The sequence below is a fragment of the Rhipicephalus microplus genome, chromosome 5 (genome assembly GCF_043290135.1).
Source record: "Rhipicephalus microplus isolate Deutch F79 chromosome 5, USDA_Rmic, whole genome shotgun sequence".
NCBI lineage: Eukaryota > Metazoa > Arthropoda > Arachnida > Ixodida > Ixodidae > Rhipicephalus > Rhipicephalus microplus.
Genome location: NC_134704.1, coordinates 37,486,065 through 37,510,163, shown reverse-complemented (window position 1 = coordinate 37,510,163; position 24,099 = coordinate 37,486,065). Strand labels below are relative to the sequence as shown.

The 24,099-nt window shown below is 42.9% G+C and overlaps 1 protein-coding gene across 2 annotated transcripts in view; it reads left to right on the top strand.

Annotated features, from left to right (window-relative positions):
* LOC119174700 (SWI/SNF-related matrix-associated actin-dependent regulator of chromatin subfamily A containing DEAD/H box 1-like) overlaps positions 1–24,099 on the top strand; it is a 30,002-nt gene that overhangs the window by 4,149 nt on the left and 1,754 nt on the right. For both annotated transcript variants that reach the window (XM_075895226.1, XM_037425732.2), the window contains exons 5-16: positions 1,774–2,160; positions 7,438–7,649; positions 12,373–12,563; positions 14,891–15,029; positions 15,603–15,738; positions 16,881–17,018; positions 18,201–18,401; positions 19,680–19,808; positions 20,177–20,272; positions 22,001–22,093; positions 22,658–22,776; positions 23,526–23,708. In XM_075895226.1, coding sequence (XP_075751341.1) covers positions 1,774–2,160; positions 7,438–7,649; positions 12,373–12,563; positions 14,891–15,029; positions 15,603–15,738; positions 16,881–17,018; positions 18,201–18,401; positions 19,680–19,808; positions 20,177–20,272; positions 22,001–22,093; positions 22,658–22,776; positions 23,526–23,708 — 2,024 coding nt within the window. The remainder of the gene's footprint in view (positions 1–1,773; positions 2,161–7,437; positions 7,650–12,372; positions 12,564–14,890; positions 15,030–15,602; positions 15,739–16,880; positions 17,019–18,200; positions 18,402–19,679; positions 19,809–20,176; positions 20,273–22,000; positions 22,094–22,657; positions 22,777–23,525; positions 23,709–24,099) is intronic.

The window sequence follows — 24,099 nt, the reverse complement described above, 5'->3', positions numbered from 1 at the left end:
CTATATTTTAAAAAGGGACGTTGCAAAAGTGGTATAGATTGAGCCTTGTGTATTTTGCATTCTGTCAGTGGCCAGTCTTCACAGGTGTTGGCAAGTGTTGAAGAAGTCTCCAACAGTAGTTTAATTCATATAAAATAAACAAATGTATGCAAACAATGTGTTGACTGGCAACTGATCTTTAAATTGTCTGATTGTTATACCAATTGAAAAATACATAAGATAGCTTGTCATTCAAGCTCACGCAAAGAAAACATTCAGGCAACATATAGGTTAATGATATATGATAACTTCACTTTTTGCATTTAGTACCTTGAACGTGTTACACGCCCATAATATCAAATGTTCCGCCACGGATATTACTACTGTACTCATACTAATTTGGCCATTCTAGCACTCACTCACATTCCTATTCGCATCTGCTCGCTTCTTTCATCATTTGTATTACACTCATACTATACTTGCGGATAATGTTTCTTGGCAATGAAGTGAAGGCTATCAAGAAAAATAGCACGTATCCTGCATTCAATGAATCTAGTTAAACAATTGTGTCAGTATTTTCTACGTGACATATAAAAACTACTTTCTTTTCTACATGCAGCTCTTTGATACAGGACACAGCTCACACTAGTGAGATGTTTGTAGTTATTCCACTTTATACATTGTTACTTTTGCTTTTGTAGACATGTTAGAAATTCCTGCTGTTTAAGTGTACCTCAAACGCCAAGCGGCGTCTCAGTCGGTATGCGATGCTGATTGCTCAAAACCATCACTTTCTATTGCGGTACAAAGTGCATGCCAAACCTGCCGTCTTTGCGTAGGAGTACATGTGCAGAAACTCCGACCCCGTAGTTTTCCGTTCATTGCCAAGAAAAGTTGTCCTTGAGTATAGAAGCTTTGAAATGTGTGTGAGTGAGTCGGTGAGTGATGGAGAGTGGGTGCACCATGGTGCAGTTTCTCCAGTATTACTTCAATCTCAGTTTTGTTTCTGTGTCCTGTTTGATTTACTGAACCTCCACTCATGCTAAAAGACCTTCCTCTCTGGCATTCTGTAAGTGTGATCTATGAATCTTGCCTAACTTGTTGGCTCTATGCAGCATTCCTTTGAAGGAGCCCTGCAACATTTTTCAAAGTAATCATCGGACGACTTTATTGAAAGAGTTTCTTGCCTCATGAACCAACCGCACAACTTTTTAAGATCCGTCAACTACGAGTGGAGTTGCAGGGATTTGTCGCACGCATTAAGTGACATTTCTCTCTTTTCCTACTAGTGAGTGGGCTGGGAGTTATGCAGGGGCGATGACAAGGAGGCAAGAAGCTACATCAGTTTGTCAATGCTCGTCATGACTTTGAGCGCTTTCTTTTCTTTGTTATCTAAAGGCACAATGGGGTAATTCCATATAAGGCACTGGTGTAATTCTATATTCTGTCTGATTGCACTTCTTATAGACCGTAGTGTGGGCGCAGTGCAACATCTCACAATGGTCGTGTTAGCTATGCAGCTAGTGACGCTCGAATCGGCGCATGGCCATGGAGTTTGCGTTCATGGCGCGATCATTTTTGATTATGGCATGGTTTGCGAGATAAGAGCAACTTCTAGCCGAGTTTGAAAATTGGTTGTAAATTACAGACCACATGCCGCGCTCTAAATGTTTGGCTCTCATCTTCTCAGTAGCCCCAAAATGATTGGCTGCTTTTTCCGACTACGCTCAAAAAATGTCGCAGTGTCCCTTCAAGCTCCTCTACGCTTGTGTTCTTGTCTGTTGCCGCATACAGGTCGAACGCCAGGAAAAAGTCGCTATGACGAGTGAATCACCAGTGAAGAGCACGAACGCTGGTCTGTCCAAATTCAAAGCCTTCAATGATCTCAAATCTCGAGGCACCCAAAAGAAGGTGTCGCAGCGGCCAGCAAAGGCGCTTAAGATTGACGACGCCAGCGATGAGGAAGAGTATTGCAACGAGGACATCTATGGCTCCGCTGACGACAGTGAGGACAGTGGTGCAGAGGCAGACGACACACCTGCGAGGGCCGAAACGAAGCGGGCCATCACAGAGTTTTTTGACAATGCCTCTCTTAATGAACTACTTGCGATCCCGGGCTGCAGTCGGAAGAAGGCTGAGGCCGTTCTGGAGAACCGACCATATCAAACATGGAAGACTCTGGTAAGCTTTTTCACTCATCATTTATTATTACTATTATTATTATTGTTGTTGTTGTTGTTGTTGTTGTTGTTGTTGTTGTTGCAGTTGACTCCAGTGCCTCTTATAAAGGCGTTTTTTTATAAGAGGCACTGATATAACAGACAATTAGGTATGAGACACCTCATTAAAAAAAAAAAAAAAAACAGAATGGCTTCTTGTTGCCTGTCCCTTATAAAGGGGGTTAAACTGTATTATTGAAAATGATAGCCTTTCTTGGGATACTTAAATGCAGAAATTTTGGTCTGTCTGTTGGTCCATCTTCCCAACGATTCTGCTGCCCAGTGAAAGTTTAAGCCATTGCTCGACAGCCACCCATCTTAATCTGGTGACCCCATTCATGCTTGTGAACATTGTCAACCAAAAAGTAAATATTATGCATATTTGAGGTGCAAAATCAATGCGTAAGTATCGGGCAGTGTGTTTCCTTATTTAGAAAATGCATAGATACGTAATCCTAAAGACCGTAGTGTTTATTGCGTTGCACAGACAATGCGACACTATGAACGAAAAAGCAGGTGTTTCTTACGCTTTGCTAAAACTACACGGTGCTGCCACCTGCCAGTGGCTCTACGTTTCAAAAAGCTAATTTCTCACATTACTCCTAGATAGCGTCGTATCTCACGCAGTGCCTCCATACAGAGGACAGTCTTTCGACGTATTTTGCAGCGAAGCTTGCAGATACGCGGCATATCTTTATTATTAATATTTGTACGCATTGCCAGACCTACTGGGGACAATTGCTGTTTGGCAATGAAACAAGATCAAAAGATGTTTACTAGTCTTGGTGATAATGTTTCCTATAAAAGCCTTGCTTGCATGCCCCCCCCCCCCTTTTTTTTTTATGGCAATCTACACATTCTAGTGTTCAGTACTTGTAGTGCGCAAGTGAATATACTTCAATGAAACCTTTGTTTTAATTCTAAAGTTGGTGACAAGCTAAGAATAAAAAGTAAAGTGTGCCTCTGTCCATTTGTATTATGCGCGTCCAACTGCGACTGCTCTTTACCATGACGTAACAGTCACGAACTAATGACAAATTCAGCATGACACTGTTCGCGATGAGAGGTGATGTACTGCTGCACCGAGACTGGCAGGCATTTATTTGGCTTTCCCGTGATGCCCTTTTTGTCAAGAGGAAGCTATTTGCTACTGTTATTCCCTCGCACTCTCTATCATTCTCGCCGTTTGGCATTCGATAAAGACATTTCCGATTTGGTAGCGTTTTAAAGGGCTCCAAAGCGGCAGAGCTTCAGCAGAGTGACTTGTTGGGCGAGTTTGTTCATTCTTAACGGAGGTTGCGCTTGTCCTTTCCTCGTTTTTTTTTTTTTTTTTTTTTGTGCCACAAGCCTACTGCAGAGCTTCATCGTGCTCCGTCGTTTCGGAACGCGATGAAGCTTTGTCGTTTGAATGCATCAAGCGTATCGCCTGAGTGTGACCACTCTCGGCGATTGTCATCGCGGTCATTCATGTGCAATAAGCTGAAGGCGCAGTCTGAATGTACGCGTCTGTGCTTTGGGGAATGTTTGCGTCTGTGATTTTCTGCCCACAAAAGCCATGGCATCACCGTTGCTAAATGTGCATGTGTGTTACTTGGGTCTCGCAACGTGAGAATCTTGGTGATGTTTTGTAATGTGCACCGTGTTGTGCGCCCATATGAGTGATGTAAGTGAGGACAAGACGTGAGAATAGAGCAACCAACAGAACCTGCTAGTTTGACGCAGTACGAAAGTAAACAAACCAAGTGGGAAGAATATGCAATGTTGTATGCATTATAGAGTTAATTGTAGTCATCTGTTGTGTGTGCGAATAATTTGACATGTGTTTATTGGTACAGCTGCGTGATCTTAACTGAATGGATTTCTACTGGCTCATAATTATGTGCCAGATTGATGGTCCCGTCGCGTAAGCGATTATTTCACGCTCAATGCACGAACTCTTTGCATGAGAAACATTGTGCAAGGTTTTTCAAACTGCGAAATTACTCTTGCTATGCGATATCGATGCAGTGATCGCGATCAATCATTATCAGTTGCATCGATCGTAATCGTTACTGAAGCGATGCTGCTGAAACTATTATTAACCAGAAAAAAAAAAGAGAAAGAAAAATTTTTTTAAAGCGTTGTATCATACTTACTGATATCTTATTAAGAAGTCTTATTTTTGTTTAACATGTCTTTATTAAATTTAGTCTGTGTTTCGTGCATGTATTGTGTAGTGATAACTAGTTTAAATTCAATTGTAGTCCTTTGAAAGAAACATGAAGGATGCCTTGCACTCTCCTGTGAAAGCAAAGTCTGGCACGCAATTCACTTGCATACACTGGAGAAATAAAACCCTCTTGCTTGCACAGACACACCTTCACACACACACATTCATAGAAGGTAGTGGCCCCTTAACCAGAAAAACTAGGTCCTGCTTTGAAAAAGTTTAATATTCAAGGGCTGACAGGATCAGGGCAACATCATGAAGTGCAAGTTGCCGAAGCAAGAAAAAAAATTCACCTACAGTTTTTAGTCACCACCACTTCAGCCGCAGGCACCGGCTTAATATTAACATAACGACCATGTATGCAGTGACATGGTCACTGTTACTCCCTAATGTGCACTACACCGTTTTATTTTGGTGAAGCATGATGTCGAATGAAGCATTGGCGTTTATCTCAAACACAAGGACAGGCACGGCAACTCGAGACGCACATTCGGTTATAGCAGCACAAGAGTCAAAGTTCAGGAAGTTTATCGCAAATTTTCTATTCTATGCTTTTAGTCACAGTTGCCAGACAGCGAAAAAACCGGGAAGTGAGAGTTTCATAAGACAACAAATAATTGCTGATGACCTTATGAAATATGATTAAGGCCCCTGTTTAATTTTGTGATACTGCGAAAGAGCGATTCTTTTATTTTAAATAGTACATTAAAGGGGCACTTAAAGGCAACTATTAAGTCGACGTTGTTTGTTGAAATAGTGGTCCAGAACCCTCGTAGTGTCACTTTTGTGCCAAGTAAGGGCTTATTTTGAAATAAAATCACGTTTTAGTGGCCCGCATCGGGTTAACGCACTTCAAATTACCCGCTTCAAGAAGCGCGACTCGCGTCACTGTTGCCGGGCACAAGGTTGCCGGGCACAAGGTTGCCGGGCTTTACTGCGTGGTCGCCGACACTAGTAGACAGAATGAAGGCAGTGGGAGCCACGGCAGCAACAACGGCCATTGATCAATTTCCTGTCATTGGCTCCGAGATGGCAGACATGTTTTGGTTCAACTGTGCTCCGCTAGATGGCACGACCTGCCCAATGTAACCACGCGAAAATGGAATTTTTGAACCACTCGCGCCATTCTCCATGGTAACGTCTGGCGTTTTTTTTTTTTCCATGAATAAAAAAGGGACGAACAAGCAGCATGTTATTGTGTCTCTTGATGCATGGAAGGTTCTTTATTTAGTGCAGTTATATTGATTACTGGTGATTAATTGTAGGCGGTCCATCTCATGTCATCGGGATCATTTTGAAAATGTCCTACTGCAGCGCATGTATTCTTGTGCATTTACTCTAATTTCTCAATAAATAGGGCGCTGCTGTTGATAATATTGTTGATTTAGATGTCATATATTGAGCTTTCACTATGACATAAGTTTCTATTTGACTTCAGTGTCCTTTTAAATGTGGCATTTTTTGTTTTAGTACCATCATAGGTACCGCGCAGAAACGTCACCTTCGAGAGATGTACATTGTTTCTTCGTGGACTCCAGAATGAGTGCGGTGGGGGTTGAGATTTAAACAAGATATATATTGCTAACCTGACACTAATCTTGCTTGATATTGTCGTTGTACGTGTGAAAATCATTGCCATTGTTTGGGAACTACTTTCTTTGTAGTATGGAGGCATGGAAAAGAAAGGCGACGGAGCCTCATGGGTAGAGCTTATATTTATTCTTAGGTTGTCACTGACTACTGTATTTACTCGCATAATCCTCACACTTTTTTTGGTGGAAAACTGATGCAAAGTTGGGGGGTGCGAGAATCGCGCGGGGAAAACTTTTCACGAAAACGTACAGAGTGAGAAAGAAAACAAAGTGGCCGCAAATCGAGATTCTATCACCAGCAACTAATAGCAAGTTATGAGAAGTACCAATTAAAACTTACTTCAACAATAAAAGCCCAGGTTCAACACAAGGCAAGATTTATTTGAGACACAAAAAGTGCAAGCAAATAGTCTAGAATTAGAATAGTATATGCAAAGCTTGTGGGCATGCGGCTGTAGCGGTAGCGTTCGTCGCTCAACAGGAGCCCTCAAAAGGTAAGTGTAGGACGTCAGTATTGGGCTGATGGCTATTTAACAGAATCGTTCGTAGTTGCCTTCTGAAGAAATAAAGTTTACAATCAATCCCAGTTTTTAGGCACCCGGCAGGCCCAACGCATCTTGGTGGCTTTCAGCTGCCGGCGGCCCTGTTGCCGTTGCTTAGTCATGATCAATCACTTTCAACTTGAAAGCAGCTGTGTAGCTTCAGTATTGCCCCATAACGTGACAAGATTACTGACGCAACATACAAAACACTCCGCAGTGTGCACTTGCCACTTGGGCTTGGCTTGGATTAAATTGAATCTCCGTGCAATAATAGTATGCTTGATGCTTAAGAGATAACGCCAGATGGCGCGCGCTATCATTATCTGGCTGGAACGAGCAGACGACATTGCGGAAGTTTTCGGGGGTGCAATAATTACTCGAGGAAAAAAAGAAATAGAATTTTTGTTGGGTGATGTGGGGGGTGCGAGAATTATGCGAGTGCGAGGATTACGCGAGTAAATATGGTATAGTGCAAGTAGAATATAAATACTGGGCTGATCTGATACTTCCGACTAGTGTATTGAAATGAGGTGCGCAGGGAGAAAGGCAATATCTGCGCACGCTGCTGAGCAAAGATGGGCAACATCGTGCCCCAAATAATGTGCATCATTTGCACAGCATTGTTACTTTGAGCTGTTTTCTTGCAGTGGGGCATTTTCTTTGTTACCCGCGTTGCTACCTTACAAGAAGCTAATTGTGTGAATGAGTTCATGCTTGAGTTTAATTACCTTGGGCAACCAACTTGCCCAGCTTGCCATCCGGATGATTTACTGGAGGAATCCTCTAGCTCCTCCGGCACTTAATGTCCCATGGCAACTATTTGTCTAGGCTGTTTTTGTTTTTTTGTTTTGTTTCAGTGACGTGTACCTATTTGAACTTCCACCCCGTCTGTGCAGGTTTTTAAGTTCGAAACATGCAAGAACTTGTCGCCCACCCTTCTGAATAGTTCCAAAAACTTGCTGCACACACGTGGTGTGGTCAATCGCCTAATGGCCCGCTGCCAGAGCATCTCCGACCAGATGCAAGAGATCGTGTCACGCCTTGTGAGCGGTGAGAGCGAGGACTCTGACGAGTACATCAAGACCCAACCATCCCTGCTAAACCAAAGGTTTGCCCCCCCCCCCCCCCCCCTTCTACATTTACTTATCTAATTTTTTTCTTCTTAGATATTGTGAGTGGACCAGCTGCTACTTGACCATAATTTTTCAAAAGTCCTTAAGCACTTCAACTGTTCCTTCAGCTTGGAAATTAGCGAAAATTCTTCCTATGCATAAATCTGGCAACAAGCAGTCACTATTAAACTATCGCCCGATTTCATTAATTCTCAATCATGTAAACTTTCAGAACACATTATCTTTAAGCATGAGGTTTCTTGAAGATAATAACATCCTAAGTAATGCCTAGCATGGTTTTCGCCAAGGTTTTAGTACAACAACCCAGCTTGTAGAATTTCTCACGACATTTCGAACACTCTAGACTCTGGATACCAAATTGAAGCAATTTTCAGCGACTTTGCAAAAGCATTCGACACTGTTACGCATTCTAAACTTCTGCACAAACTTCACGCTGTTCTTAACAATTATTTCTTAGTTGACTGGATTGCTAGCTTTTTAAACAACCGTTCTCAGTTTGTTTCTTTTAATTTCTCAAACTCGTCTGTTGTGAATGTTTCATCCGGAGTCCCCCAGGGTTCAGTCCTGGACCACTTTTGTTCTTATTGTACATAAATGATTTGCCCAATTATGTGTCTGCGAAAATCTGCCTTTATGCTGATGACTGTGTCCTATATAATGTAATTAATACCAATGATGGCCACAATTTACTTAATGATTGTTTTGCACAATTTTGCAGACAGTCTGACACATGGCAAATGAACTCAAAACTTTACGAAAATAGTTGCTCTTTCCTTCTGTAAACGCAGCTCCGTTTCGTTGTTCGATTATTCCTTCAGTGGCTCCTCTCTGTCACGTGTGTCCGAATATAAGTACCTAGGCCCCATCTTCATACCCAATATGTCTTGGTCTAAACATATCGAATACTCTCGCAATAAAGCTTTTAAGAAACTGGGCTACCTAAATCGTACATTAAAAGATGCTCCACCCGAAACAAAGTTGTTAACGTATAAATCGCTCATCCGTCCCATCCTCGAATATGCCTGCCCCGTATGGAACCCTCATAAAAAATCGGACATCAGCACACTAGAATCCGTTCAGAAGAAAGCCATCCGTTTCATTTTCCGTCGTTACGACTGGAATTTCTCACCCTCCTCTCAACTTGCTACGCTAGGTCTGCAAACCCTGTCCGAGCGACGCGAGCTAGAGTGCCTAAAGTTGCTGCATATTCTTGCTAATACCCCACGCTTCGCATTAACTCAGGAATATCTATCACCTGAAAAACTAAAACCCACAAGAAATAGCCACAAATTCAACCTGACACCATTCCATCCACGTACTAACCTATTTAAATTCAGCTTTTTTTCGCACACTATAGAAAAATGGAATGTATTGCCTCGGTCAACTAGATCATTGTGTTTGGAAGATTTCTTGCATGAATGTATTGATTCACGATTTGTTTATTACGAGTTCTATTCCTGTTTGTTAAGAGTTGTATTCTTGTGTGTGCTGATGTATAGCACCACTCCTGCGATAGCCCAATTCGGGCTGCAGTATGTAAGAATAATAAATAAATAATAAAAAATAAGTTTTGTCATGTTTTTAACACGACAGTGTTTAATGCTGTGGTCCAGCAAGATTTCAGGGACGCATTTTCATCAAGAAAATGACGCCGAAAAAATACGCACGATCAGAAGACAAAGAAAAAAATTTCCATTAAAGGGGTTCGAACTTATGACCTCTGGGTCCGCGACCAAAGAGGCCGAGCATGCTTTCCGCTGTGCCACCATCACAAACTTCGTAGCATTGAAAAAATCTGCTTTTTACATCTACGACTGTCCTAACACAGCATTCTTAGTTAAGTGCACAAATGCATCATCATGACTGTGGCATCTGCAGGTGTGCAGCAGCTGCGCCAGTTGCACCAATTTTAAACAGTTGTCCATTTTTGTGCCGAGCTGCACCGAAACCATGAAATTCGCTGAAGTTGCGCCATGCTGCGCCAAAATGCCCAACCAGCCTAAAAAATTTCTTTGGTGCGCTAGTTTCAGCAAGAAATGAACCCACATGGGCTACGTGTAGTTTGCGTCGTCAATCAATCCAGAGATCCAGGCATGCAGATCCTAACCCACGGTGGAACCTAACCAGGGTGTATTATATCCATAAGGTCAGGACACTCGTGAGATGCGATCGACCAATTAAAGTAACAACGCCGCGCACCCACCGGTCTGCTGACCGCAGCGGATCTCTGTGGGCAGGACGACAAAACTTCAAGACACAATGCGTTGCCGTAGCCACCAAGGCTTGGGGGGAATTTGAATTTCTTAGCCAGGAAATGCGCCTATGGCATGTTAGGAACAAAAGGTAGAAGCATATGCCGCTTTCACTGCACACAAACAAATTCAACGTGCTCCGGCGACCTCGTAGGGTGTCATAGCAACGGCAAATGCAATAGATAGCTGGTGCTGTTGGTGGGCCATGGCTGGTCCAACAAGCGTGTGTCATTACTTTATCTAATCAAATGCGCTCAGGCGTGATCAAGATCAAAACTATCGCGACCCGTGCATCGCGATCTGGCTGAGAGATTGCGATTTCGCTGTTGTCTGCACTCCCTGGCGAGCACAATAAACAAGAAAATAGAGCACAATAAACAAGAAAATAGAAAGCACAATAAACAAGAAAATAGAGCATTGTTCTATAAAAACAGCTAGGTATTTACAAAAAAGTGAATTCTAAAATGTTTAAACTGGAACAATATCTGAAATATTGCATATTTTAAAATTTACAAAGACCGCATGTAGTTAAGGTAGAAGCAGACGATGAGCAGATGACTGCTGTCTTCCACACTTAGTTCAACTCTCGCACCGTCGGAGCACCTCGAAGCAAGCTGATTATGAGTGTCCCCAGTCTTTCGACTTTGTGGCAATGTACACGCACTTTGTAGTCGAATGAAGAGGTGTTCACAGTAATTGAGCAACTGGGAGACCTGAGGTGCCAGAAGTGAAACTCTGGCGCGTATGAGATTGACGGTTCACTAGATGGCACGTGTGGTGGCCATTAGAAATAAAAACTAAGATGAAGAATCTCACAAAGCAACACAGGCGAGTGCAAGGGAAGCTCTATTGAATGATGGATTTATTATATTACTTTTGTAGTAGCACGCAAAGTTTTTGATGTTCGAGTAGTTCTTGCACAAATAACATTGCTTATAAAGACCTCTATAGAAATGGCGTGCCCTGTGTTTGGTCAATGACATGCTTTGCGGCACGCAAGCGCCACCTGGTGCATTTCATCTGACCCAAGCTCGAAATGAATTATCGTATTTACTCGATTCTACCGCGCCCTCGCTTGTAACGCGCACCCGGTTTCCACGATGAAAAACAAAAGTAAAACATCGATTGCAACCCGCACTCATTTTTCTCGTTGGCCCGCACGATCACACCACTCGGGAAAACGACTCCTCTCGAGAGCGTCTTTCGTTGAAATATGAGCTACGGGGGAAGCTTGTGCCTATCTGACGTGCAACGGATTGCCGGCACTCTAGTTTTACCGTGGCCCGATGTCAGCGCGCGAACTTGCTTCGCCCCCTTCTTCTCGACGGTTGTGGTGCCAGGCATGTTGAAGTAAAGAGACGTCTGATCGGCATTCCCGATTTGCCCAAGCATGTAGCCGTTGTTGTGCCGCAAGTTTAGGACGAACCTCTGAAAACTGTGAAGCTTTTCATCGCACTCCTTCGGAAACTTTTCGCATATGCCTGTTCGCCTTCAGAGGGAAAAGCCTTTCCTCTTCATAAAGTTAGTTAGCTTGCACCTGCTCGCTTTAAACTGGCTCCGCATTAGCCCTTTTTCTAAGGCTAACTGCATAGCCTGCACTTGGAGCAGTTCTGTCGTCACGGGCCGCTGTGCCGCTCACTGCTCAATCACATACTCACCGAGCAGCTCTTTAGTTTGCGGAAACCGACCCTGCTGTGGTCCAATGAAGCCTTTGCGTGAATCTTTACTGTCGACAATCTTCTGCTTTTGTTTCCGCCAGTCCCGCACGCACGTTTCGGGAACTCCGAACGACCGCGTTGCGGCCCGATTTCCGTCCGTTTCGGCGCACGCGATGACTTTTCTTTTAAAAGCGGCATCGTGGTGCACTCGTCGAGTTTTTCGAGTCGGCCCTTCCATGCCGTCGATGCTAATGCACTACAATATGACAAACCCCTCAGCACACGTACGAAGTGCCGCACATGGGAAACACATAGGCAGAAATGGCCGACGCGCCATGCCGACGCACGTAGCGGGCAGCCATTTTGTAAATGCCGATGGCAATAGAATGACCGTATTCATTTTTTTTTTTCATACTCGATTCTAACGCGCATGCGATTTATGAACTCGCTTAACCGGAAAAAATGTGCGCGTTAGATTTGAGTAATTACGGTAGCTCGGGCTATGTAGCAGCGGTCATAAAGTTGATCGCGATTAAGGAAACCGTTCCGGACCCCCGTGATCATGGTTAAAACAGCCCGTGTGACACGTATAATATGGCTTATAATCATACTGTGAGTCTGGCATTTAAAGTTCAGCTAGTTATTATGGTGAAGTTCTGATTAGTGAGCTCTAGTCATTTTTTGCAGATCTTAAAGCTTGCTGACGAGTCCCTTTGCTTTTGCATGGTGTCAATAAGCTAAGAAATAAAATCTGTGGATTAATGATGGCCCACTGTCTTCTTTTCCAGTCTCCGTCTTTCCCCATATCAGCTCATCGGCCTCAACTGGCTGACAGTGATGCACAAACAGGAAGTGAATGGAATCCTCGCCGATGAAATGGGCCTGGGTAAAACCATCCAGGCCATTGCCTTCCTGGCATACCTGCAGGAACAGGGCGAAGCCTCGCCCCATCTGGTTGTGGTGCCCTCTTCTACTTTAGGTACAGGAGCGATTTTTGGCCCCATCTATTCGGTGCTGTTGACAGTCCAACTCATGGACTCTCCATAGCTCATGCTGTGATGTTCGATAATGAACCCATCACTTGACTGACTGCTCACTCTTTCTTGCCTATTCACCTGCATTGACAACAAAATATGCGGGCACAGCATTTCATGACATTATGTTGATTACTTTCAGCAGAATTTCATTAATCTCCCGGTTACTACTTGCTCATTATTATGTTGATCAATTGATTTGTTGATTGATTTTACAAAATACAGTGAAATCTCAGTAAAACGAACCCCACATTAACGAACTTTTAAAAAATCCCACGCCGACTGCTAATAGTTTCAATGTAAAATTATTTCGCTACTACATACTTCAGAATACCGAACTTCTCAGAATAACAACTGTTAATTTAATTCCGCGTTATATTAACAACGCCTCAGTACTACAAACTCGTGTTCTGAAATCCGCGGCGACCACCGGTGCGGTACGCAAGCAGACGACGAAGTTAATGGATGCCTGGCTTCTCAGAAGACGCGCCACGGTGAGGAGGAAAAAAAGAACAAAAGGGCGACTTTCTTTTTTTTTCTTTTTATTGAAGTGCCGATGCTGCAGGTTTGCAAGCGCAGGGGCGAGGGGCGAGTGCAATACGGGAGGGCAAGGTCAGCAAGGCAGAGTGGGAGTTGCGGAACAGGAAGCATGGGCGCGGAAAGCCTGAGACATTGAGGGAGGAGAAAACGAAACACGAGGAATTTTTGTTTTTAGCACTTTTTTTCTTCACAAGAGGCGATGACAGCCGCAATGCTGTGTTTTTTTTTCTTCTTCTTTTTTTTGTCACTTCTACATGTGCTCTGGGACTAGGAGGCTTTGTTTGTCAGTCGTGTTCATCTCTTTTCGGTGATTACTTATCGTGTCCGCAAAGTGTTCTCGCTGTGGTGCTACTACGAATGAGCTCGTCTCTGCTTGCGACAAAGAAGCGGAATCAGTTTTCGATAAGTCAGAAAGTGGATATTCTTCGGCAACTAGAAGGCAAAAAGCAGGCTGTTGTGACCAAAGAACTGAATCGCACCACAGGAATGTGGATGAGCTGGGGCCCTTCGCACTGCAAAGTTTGTGTTGCACGCATCAAAAAAAGAAAACAGACTTCTTTAAAGTAAACCTGCATTTTTCGGTGTTCACTTGTGCATTAGCTTTTTCTTGTGAAAAACGTGTTCAAGGACCCACCGTTGTAAAGGTAAGTCGTTTTAGACGGTGGAAAATAAGTATTTAATGTTAATTTTTGGGCTTTTACTATAACGGCCTTTCAAAATAACGAACGAATTGCCACGGCCCCCTGAAGTTCAATATACCGAGATTTTACTGTAGCATTCATCTGCATGCTTACAGTTATGCTGCTTTCATTGCGATACATAATGTGTTAATATGTCTTTTTCGGTAGTGCTTTGAGCAGAACCGAGGAAAGAAATGACTGTGCTTAGGATTGCACTTCTCAATGCCTTTTATCTCGTCATTCAGGGGAAATCGTTATTCATACAATCAACATTCATAAACTTGACTAGAGGAGCCCATTTATTTCACGACATACCTAGTTTGGAACCTTAAATATTTTAGGCGCCAGCAAAGAGTAATTGAGTTGCTAGAGTTATTAGAAGTCTCGTCACGCTCATCTGGATTAAGCTGTTAGTTATAATAGGTCACCTGATCTACGATAATATAATTCCTGTTATAAATTTCATCATATAGGATCTTGGATTGTCAATAAAAAGAGAACTGGATACGGTGACCAAATGCTACAGTTTTGTTTATCGACTATTCTAAATCTATTACACAAAGAAAATGGCCTTGATGTATCTACTCGGTCATAGAAAGGCTATGGAAGATATTTGTATGATTGCTTGCGCTGCCATAGGTTCATGTTTTTTTTTGTTTTTTTTTTCAAATGTTTACACAATACTCTTGTTCATTATTTCTTAGCATGTTTGTTTACTGTTCATGCATTAAGTAAATGGCATGCTTGTTTCAATGGATGCAACTTCTCAGTGTATCAGGTGGCCAGGTTTCGTTCAAGCTGCTCAGTGCAGCTTTTTCGCCTGGTCTGTTCGCAACCTTGTTGCAAAAAAAAACTCAAATCAATTAAATTCAACCTAAGAGGCAGTACCATGTCGTAAAAACAAGTTGTGGCAAAATTGAAGTGGGAGAGCAGCTAGTACTGTTGAAGTTTCTTGGTGTTTATACTGCTACAGAGACTGTGCGTACATTTTTTTTGCCCACTAATTCTTGTATTGAGCAGCTAATAGTTCTTGCTATGTTACACGATTGCAGAGAACTGGATGAGGGAGTTCACGTTGTGGTGTCCCTCGCTCGACATACTCGTCTATCATGGCAGTCAGAAGGACCGGCGGGAGCTCAAGTACAATATTCTTATGGGTGAAGCGGGAAACTTCGACGTTATCATTACGACGTAAGTTTACGATGCAAAGTGCTCCAGTGAAAAATCTCGGCTGTATTCATTCATTATACTTGGTGTCAACATCGGTATTTTTTAATGGAAAGCATATTGAGTGCTCTTACCAACTCCGATACAGAGAATGCACATCTACTGTAACTTTAGGTGTACCACTGCTGAGTTATAGCATAGCAAAGTAGTGTCTTGTTTCAGAGATTTCTCGTATGGGGTTGGCATATCATAGTACGACTTACTTTTTTCTATAACATGTAACGTAATTAAGTTGTTGTTAAGAATTAATACGTTTGACTGCTAGTTCCATTATTGTAATTCAGCGGAATAGTTCGTTACTACTACACTGATCAGTTCTGGTGGGGTAGGTACATCAAGCTATTATTATAATAACATCGAAATACATGAAGCTGTTATTATCCTCTAAAAGGCCGCAGTATTGAAATTCGGACCCCTTTATGAAAAAAAAAGACCGTTGTTTTAATGTAAGATTTCTCCACGCATTGGTTGGTGTCGGTATTCTCACATTTATCTGATAAAGGTTTCTGTTCTCTCTCGTATGCCTCATTGAGACAGGTACAACATGATTTCTGGAAATGGAGAAGACAGAAGCCTCTTCAAGAAAGTGCCATTTCATTATGTGATCTTCGACGAAGCCCACATGCTCAAAAACATGGCTTCACAGCGCTATGCCAACCTCATGAAGATCAGTGTGAGTACAGGCTTCTCAGCAGTATGTCCTTTGCTGCCTATGCAATTGTTTAAGTAATTTAACGCAGCTTCACACTATTAGTGCTCAGCCCAAAAGGTATCACTGCAGAGCTGGGCAGCTTTCCTTGTTTCTTTATATTTTTTTATCCTCCTTGTTTTTATCTTTCCTTGTATTTTTTGTTTATTTATTTCTCAATCTATCCTTTTATCTATTTTTTGCTTCCTTTTTCTCTGTTTCTCTTTTACCGTCTTGCTCTCCATTTTTTTTTCTAGTTATTTTTGTGTCTGTTCCTTTCTCCCAGTTTTTTTTTCTTCATTTTTTACCTTTCTCTTTGCTCGCCAAATATAGCCAGATCGAGGCTGCTAGAGAACGTGTGCCAGGTGCACATGTTCAGGTAATTTAACTGAAAACTGAAGAGGACATAGAGAGCCCACTCTGACCAAAATATTGTGTTGCACCTGCTAGGGCGCAGCTGTGCCATGTGGTTGCCAGACAACGCCGCCGAGTTTCCTATTGACGCCACGCTCTGCAAAGGGAAGCTTAAACAGCTCCTCTGTTAAAACACAAGATGTAATTGGATTAGGTTGTCATGGTCTACACACATAGGGCTGGTTTTTCTTTCGTACTAGTACGTTCAAAAATTTCACCTCATCAGAAGGAGGCACTTTGATCAGAGATGTTTTCGTATGGATAAAAAGTTTAAGCTGCTCTATTTAATTCTAGTTCCATAGTGTTGTGTCCCTTAGTCAAGATATTCATGAATATAAATATGTGGTTTTGTACAGCTTAAAAGTAGTCACTGTAATTTGGTTGTTTTACTCAGTTTTCATGGAATGGTTTTCCTGCATTCATATTGGTTCGTTGGTAATGTGAGCATTCTGCAACACTGGACTGAGGGTACCTCTAAATATTCAAATTATTTTGTGCCACTGAATCTGTACACCAATAATACAAAGCTGTCATAATACAAAGTTTTTCTTCTAGAAAGCAGTTCACTGTTGCATTTGTTATATCAGGGTATAAATCACTGCTGCCTGTTTAACTTTGTAGACCTGCAACATTTAACCGTGCGAATTGCTCCCTTGTGAGAGCGATGTTAGATAGATCAGTTCTTTAACTGCACCCCACTTCTCTGCTTGCAGGCAAAGCGGAAAATTCTCCTCACTGGCACCCCACTGCAGAACAACCTCGTGGAGCTCATGTCTCTGCTCACATTTGTCATGCCCAACATGTTTTGCAAGAAGACGGACCAAATCAAGCTCATGTTCTCAGCAGCATCTGTGAGTTCTTCCCAGTCGTTATGTCGTCGTCATAGCAACAGCTGTAGTAGTAGGCGTCAGGCAGGTCATGAGGCCGTAGAGGTTGTGCATGAAGAAATAAATGAAACTAAATTATTATGATGATTGTCATGATGATGGTGATGCTCGAAATGTGTAATGTAGTGACACGTATCCCGAAGGTGTATGGCCACTAGCGTGGGTCCGGTCTTAGCGAGCCGCAGGGCACGCGTTACCGTCGCCGTGGCGAGAACACGATACTGCTCAAAGTCGCAACACTTTATTGTCTGTGGCCACCGAACGCAGTACAGCCCGTTGCAAAGGCGCGACGGGAAAACAAATAGGCTTATCCACGCCAAGGGTATAAAAGTACTACACAGGGTGCCACGAGCACGTCTCCGCGGTAAAGGTGATCAACGGAGACACCGGGACCAAGGCTCGGTTTCTCGAGCGAGGGCAAAGGCGCTCGCGTTGGCTTTGGAGGGAGACGGGTCGGCGTAGCTAGGACACGCACTAAGACACCGTACCACCCTTCGGCCGTGCGTACGCAGTGGGGCAACAAAAGGTGAGCGTTCGCCTCGGGCGCTAAGTGCCATCAGCAAAGTTCAACGAGCCCCGAGCGTCGGGGGTCGACGGACAGAAAAGATTGCGTGGCTCACCGTCTGCAGTCCCGGAGAGTATCTATCTGCCCGCTCCCGACACAACGCGCGAAAACCTCTTGAGAGACTTCGCGCGCAGCGCCACAGTCAACATCCGCTACCAGGTGAGGGGGCACTCCGCTCTCCCAGCGCGGCAGACAGCAAAGGAGGGGAGACATGTTGGGACATGAGAACGGCAGAAAAGGTGGCAAAGCCTGCTCAAAGGCAGCGGGCTAGCTTCAATTCCCACAGTAAGTGTGCGTATTTCAAATCTAGTGGCGGATTTGAGATATTCCAGTATCAAACTAGCCAATCACATACACTCCCACGCTTACAGCTTTGCTGTCCGATGTTTTTCACTGCATGGAACTGGCCAAAATTTCCTCTTGCTTTTTTTATTCCTTGATCTTGATGTTGCTGATGTGAATGTTGGTAGCCACTCTCAATTTTTACGAAAGAGTATGAAGCTATGTCACTGAAAATACTTGGTATTTGAGGAGTCGTGGCCGCAAAGCTCAAATGTCAGCTGCATTATGTCTCACTGCAGAAAAACGAGGAGGACCAAAGCAGCTTCGAGCGGAGCCGCATCGAGCACGCCAAAAAGATCATGCGGCCGTTTGTTTTGCGGCGCCTGAAACAGGACGTGCTGCAGCAGCTTCCAGTCAAGCACGAGGAAGAACGCTATTGCACCATGACTCCTTACCAGCAGACCTGCTACATCAACTTGGTGGCTGATCTTTCGAAGGAGGTGAGTTGGTTTATGGCGCTGATCAAATGTGCACTGCTGATTGCGTCCATTCAAATCTAGGCCCAATGTCAATAGCTCGGGAGGAATCCGCCCTTCCGTTTTCCTGTGCTGCCCTCTGCCATTTTGGTAGGGTTTTGGTAGGGGCCGAAAGAAGCACCAGTATTGCTGGAACGAAGGCCCCCCGAGACCAGGAGGCATTTCTTGACTTCCTTGCTAAAAGAAGAGCTCACGTACCATGGCATTAGGGAAAATGCGGATTGAAAATATGACTCCCAAAAACAGTCCGAGCTTAAATAAATGTTTTCAACGGCAAAATTAGTGTGCAACATTGGCTCATTGTTGTCTTCGTCAGTGTTCCTTGCATTCTTTATCATTTTTTCACATCATGAGCTGTAAGAACTAACAAGTTGTCAAAAAAAAAAAAAAAAAAACTTGTAGCACATGCGAGCTTTTCAGGTGCCTCCATCATGGCTTCGAAATCTCTCGACGCACTGACACCCCTAAGCTGTTACGTTGTATGCTGTATTTGCTCGAATGTAACATTGCACCCAGTTCTTATGCGGTTCAAAACGAAAATGCACCTGAATGTATTGTTATCAGAATTTATAAAAACTAAGGCATACCTCTACGCTGGTTATCAGAATAAGACAGATGAGCCCAATTTGCCCTCACAGAATGAAGAATTTAATTTCTTGGCATTTAATTTTCTGCTTTGAGTCAGTTGTTTAGGCTTTTGCTTTTGGAAATGCAACAACTGTCTGTGAATTCAACAGCCATTACTTCGTTTAGCTCAGCATTACACATAGTTGCTCAAGGTAGTCTGCAAGCCTGCCTTTGAGGTCCTGTTTTTTTTTTGGGGGGGGGGGGGGGGGGGCTAAAAACTTTTTGGGTGATACGCAGCTATTTTCAGCAGCATGTGAAAAAAGTTTCCTTTCGCGTTAGCTTTCGTAATAAAAGAGGCATTTCATCATTTGCATTTCATTGGGAACAGATACGATATGCGCAGGTAGGCATCATGCATGAAAGGAACCAATAGAAACTCGCAACAGAACGTGCTCTGTTGCCATTTTTTTATGGCGATAACACTCCACCTGATTGTTACTTAGACCACAAAAGTGCTTTTGGTTTTCTAAGCATTTCTAACGTGTGGGCAATCTTTGTATTCATTTTTTCAAATAAACAAATGTCTGGAGATTTGAGTAAATACAGTGCCATTTTCTAAACAGCTGCTGAGATGAACTGATGTGATGATTCTTACAAAACTCATTGCTGTTGCAGTTCAAGCAAAACAAGGAGGCCCAGTCGGGGATGGTAATGAAGTTGAGACGAGCTTCGAATCATCCACTGCTTCTGCGCAACCACTTTGACCTGGAGAAGCTGCGAATAATGTCCCGTGTCTTGCTGAAGGTAGTATTCCTCTATTACTCTTTATATGTTAAATTATTATGATAACTAGTGGTGCCTGTTGCTCAAACTTGCTTGTTATCACGTTGAGGCATATTTACAGATTTTCAGACTGCTGCAGAAAGGGCAGGGGAGGGAAGACAGAAAATAAAACAAATGTTCTGATGATGCCATCGGAACATTTAGTAGTGAACTGTTTTTTCAGAGGCAGTTGATGGGTTCATTTAAATAATGGCCTTTTCAGAGGTGAAGGAAGAGAAGAGGACTCTAGTGAGATAAAGCAGAGCATAAAAATTACCATATATGATATGATCAATGTGAAATATTCATGCTTGTAGACGAGTTTTTCAGTGCTCTTTCTGTTTTCTCAGGAACCAACATATTTTGATGCCAATCCTGACCTAATATTTGAGGACATGGAAGTGATGTCAGACTTTGAGCTGCATACACTCTGCACCAAGTTTCCTGTAAGCGAACCTTATTTTGTTATGCATTAGTTGAAGGATATACGATTTTCATTTACCAGTAATATTTACGGAGTGGGCTAGAACGCATGGCTGATTCATCAAAAAAAATGTGTCACGGCAACGAATTAACAGCACAAGCAAAATAAAATGACAGAACTGTTTTCTTGTCTTCGTGGGCCACTGCGTGCTGCAATGCCAAACTTGTGTTTGTCAATTTTTGTCTTCTTGTCATTATTGTTGCTATCTCTGGTTTATTAAATGTCTGTATAGTTCACAATCGTATTTTGAATTGCGGACTGTCACTGCGGATGCATAAATAGCAGCCCTAAGCTTCATGGAAAAGCATTCGAAATTGCACTGTTTGCTGGTAAAGCGTACTTGGATTGGTGATTCTAAGTATACTTGGCACGCTTTCACGGTGTGGAATCTCATATAAGAACGCGATGTAGTGAGAGAACAGATGCCACGTTTGGCTTTGCTTGAAGTGAAGTCTCTTTAAAAAGGGGTCAGCACTGTGAAACCATTGATTTTGGTTGTGAAAATGTGTGAATTTTTTATAGTGAACCATTGTGTGTGGCATGCCTTCATTAAAAAGCACAATTTTTTAGTAGCAGTGTTAACGGAAATGGTGTATTACGACTACACAGTCGCCAACGGATTTTTCGGACTCCAAAAATTCACTCTTGTTGGATATTTCGTACTTCACAAATGCACCGTCATGGTTCTCGTTACTGTAATGCATTTTCGCGGCCGATTTTATGGGCAAATTTATGTTCGAAAGTTCGATTTTCCAGTCTAAATCGGCTGTTGTGAGCTATACTGCTCGATTTAGAAAGCCACCATGTTGGATTTTTGTTGGCTTGGTCAAGTTTGGCTTGCAGTGGCTAGTTGTGTGGGCTCCAAGATTGGAAGCGCGCACAATCTCCTTGTTTCGGAGGCCATGTCTGATCTTTCTTGGCTAGCAAAACAGAAAAACTTTTCTTTTTCAGTCAGGCTTATTATCATCATTTGTACACCAGTAAGTTGTTTATATTTCGTGGGCTTTTGTTTTTGTGTTGGTCATTGCATACGTGGTCGTGTCAGTGGTGTGCCATGTGTGCTTGAGCCATCGTGCGTGTCACATGCTTGCTTATGTTCGCAGTCGATCAGTAGCATTTCGGGGTGGTCACTGTGGTCGGCTACTGACCTAGAACACACTGGTTCGATCGCGGCCGCGGCGGTAACATTTAGATGATGGCGAAATGCTGGATGCTCACATACTGTGCGTTGTCAGTGCAGGTAAAAAAACCCCAGACCGTGTGGTTAAATCTCATTAAACAAGCGAGAAGTTGCATGCATCTTTTTGTGACCAGCATTAGGTTTTGTTTGTGGGGTTCCGTGGAGCAACGGTCGGCGGCAGCGATTGCCAACGCGCGTGCCAGCAATGTTACCGTAGTCCAAACAGAACCAAATTTGCTCGTCCCCAAGAACGCCATGAAGCATGGCATTATTGGGGATATTTTAACCCTTTTCTAATCCAAATTAACTTCATTATCACGGTTTGACCATTTTTTCGAACTGTTAGATTTTTCGGACTATCTCGCGGTCCCCGCCAGGTTTGGAAAATCGGTTGGCGACTGTACTTCATACGAGAAGAGTAAAATTTAATATTGTTGTTTAATTTGTATCTATTAAAGCCTGTTGTTGCTGCGTGCTAATCCTAATACTTGTTTCCCAATTTTTGGTCAGATCCTTCACGAGTTTAAGCTCGACGATGACAAAATTCTCGATTCTGGCAAGTTTAAAGAGTTGGATTCTTTGTTACAAGAACATAAAGAGAAGGTGAGTTTATCTCGGTCTTCTTATTTTCAGATTTTGTCCATTTAGGTTATTCGTTAAAAAGTTCGTTATTCTTGTGCTGTAACTTTTGCATGAGGCTTGTTCGGAATGTTTCAGAGAGATTTAGGGATTAAAAAAAACACTGTGAATCAGGCATCAATTAGCATAGCAAATAACTTGAATCGTAATACTGTGCTTTACTTTGTCGTAAAGTTGGCATTATCTGCACGCCTGCAAGCATTTGCGTTATTGCTAGACGTTCGAGCTCAACGAAACAGAAGTTGGTTCGTACTCCCTTTTTTTGGGATGTTAGGTAGCCAGTGACAAATGTGATCAGCTGCATTGGTAGCACAGATTTTAACCAAAAAGGGCTTGGCAATCTCGTTGCAGGAATGAACTAGCTTATGCTTATCTGCAGGTGTAGGAAAACAATGCATCTTGTGAAATTGGCACCAAGGTTAGGCCATACAGTGCGTGGGCATGTGAGATTTCTCTAATGCGAGTAAAAGAAGCCCGAGAATGTCATTGTTTGTGACGCTCCTGTTCCATTTGTGTCCTTTACTCCAGAAAAATCGCGTGCTAATATTCAGCCAGTTCACTATGATGCTGGACATCCTTGAGGTGTATCTCAACATCAGGCACCACAAATGGCTTCGTCTCGACGGCCAGACTTCTGTGCCTGACAGGTAAGCGCTACAATTTAAGGATCACCTTCATCTCTGTTTTATACTTGCTAAAAAGGCATTCAGACGAGAAGTGCAGTGTAAGGTGGAAACTTCTTGAACAAGAAAGTGCAAAAGGTACATAGACTGTACATAGGCTGTTTGGTGATTGCTGCTTTGAAGTTGACGAGACCACTTTTCATAACGTTGGCTCCAATGGCACCCTATGGTCAAGGATTTTTCATCACTAAGAAGGCGTTAAGAGTGTATAGGGGATATATTCTGCAAGCACGTATAAACTGTGCAGCAGAATTCTCTGGAATTTTTGCACTTTATCTTTATCTCCAGTAACGGTTTTGCATTTTCATGCAAGACAATCAAGAAGTATCCAACTCTACACAGTAGTAACTCATCACCAAATGAATGTTGGCAGCGTGTGCTGAACCTCAGAATCTGTTGGATCTGTTATGTTGTCAGAGATGATGAATATTCAAGAGGTGTGCTTTTTATACTTTTTGCAGCTCATTTTTAACTGAAGATAAACACTGTGTATTTAAAGTTCAAAGTCACAGTTTTTTCGAGTAGGCACAGATTGGCCTTACATGTGCACACAAATGAAAACTTGTTCTTAAGCCTTGTTTCACGAAGTCAATCTCTCATCTGATTTCGCTGCATTGTTCTCAGCATGCCCAATTCTTATTCATTTTTTGCTGTTCATGGAGGCATCTGTGTTTTTTGCCTCATTCACTGTCTTTTGATCTGGCTGATTTCAGGCAAGACTTGATAGACCAGTTCAATGGGGACAGCGAAATCCTGGTTTTCCTCCTCTCAACGCGAGCAGGAGGTTTGGGGATCAATCTCACATCTGCCAATGTGGTCATCATCCACGACCTAGATTTTAACCCGTACAATGACAAACAGGCAGAAGACCGCTGCCACAGGCTGGGGCAGAACAAGTGAGACCCGGCGCCTGCATTCTATCTTATTTTGAATTTTAGTGGCAGAGTTGGAGCAGCCGATAGACTCTGTGAGCAAGCGCTCGATTCTGGTGTAGATCAATGCTAGAATACATAGGAATGGGGTCTGTGGCACTCCTTATGAAGTCAGCTATTGTTTTACACTGCTAAGCAAAGCAGTGGCTTTTATCTGACTATACAGAAAGGACACTAACCAGATCACATGCTCAAGCATCGGTGCGTCTTAGTGAATTTAGTGTGATTGGTTCTACGAACTAGTATCCAAAAGGGAGGGGGCGTCAAGATCTTGTAATACAATGACTCACTTCATTTCTGTAATTGCTGCCGTTGCTACATGCAAGTTCCATGAGAATAAAAAAAAATCTCTTTT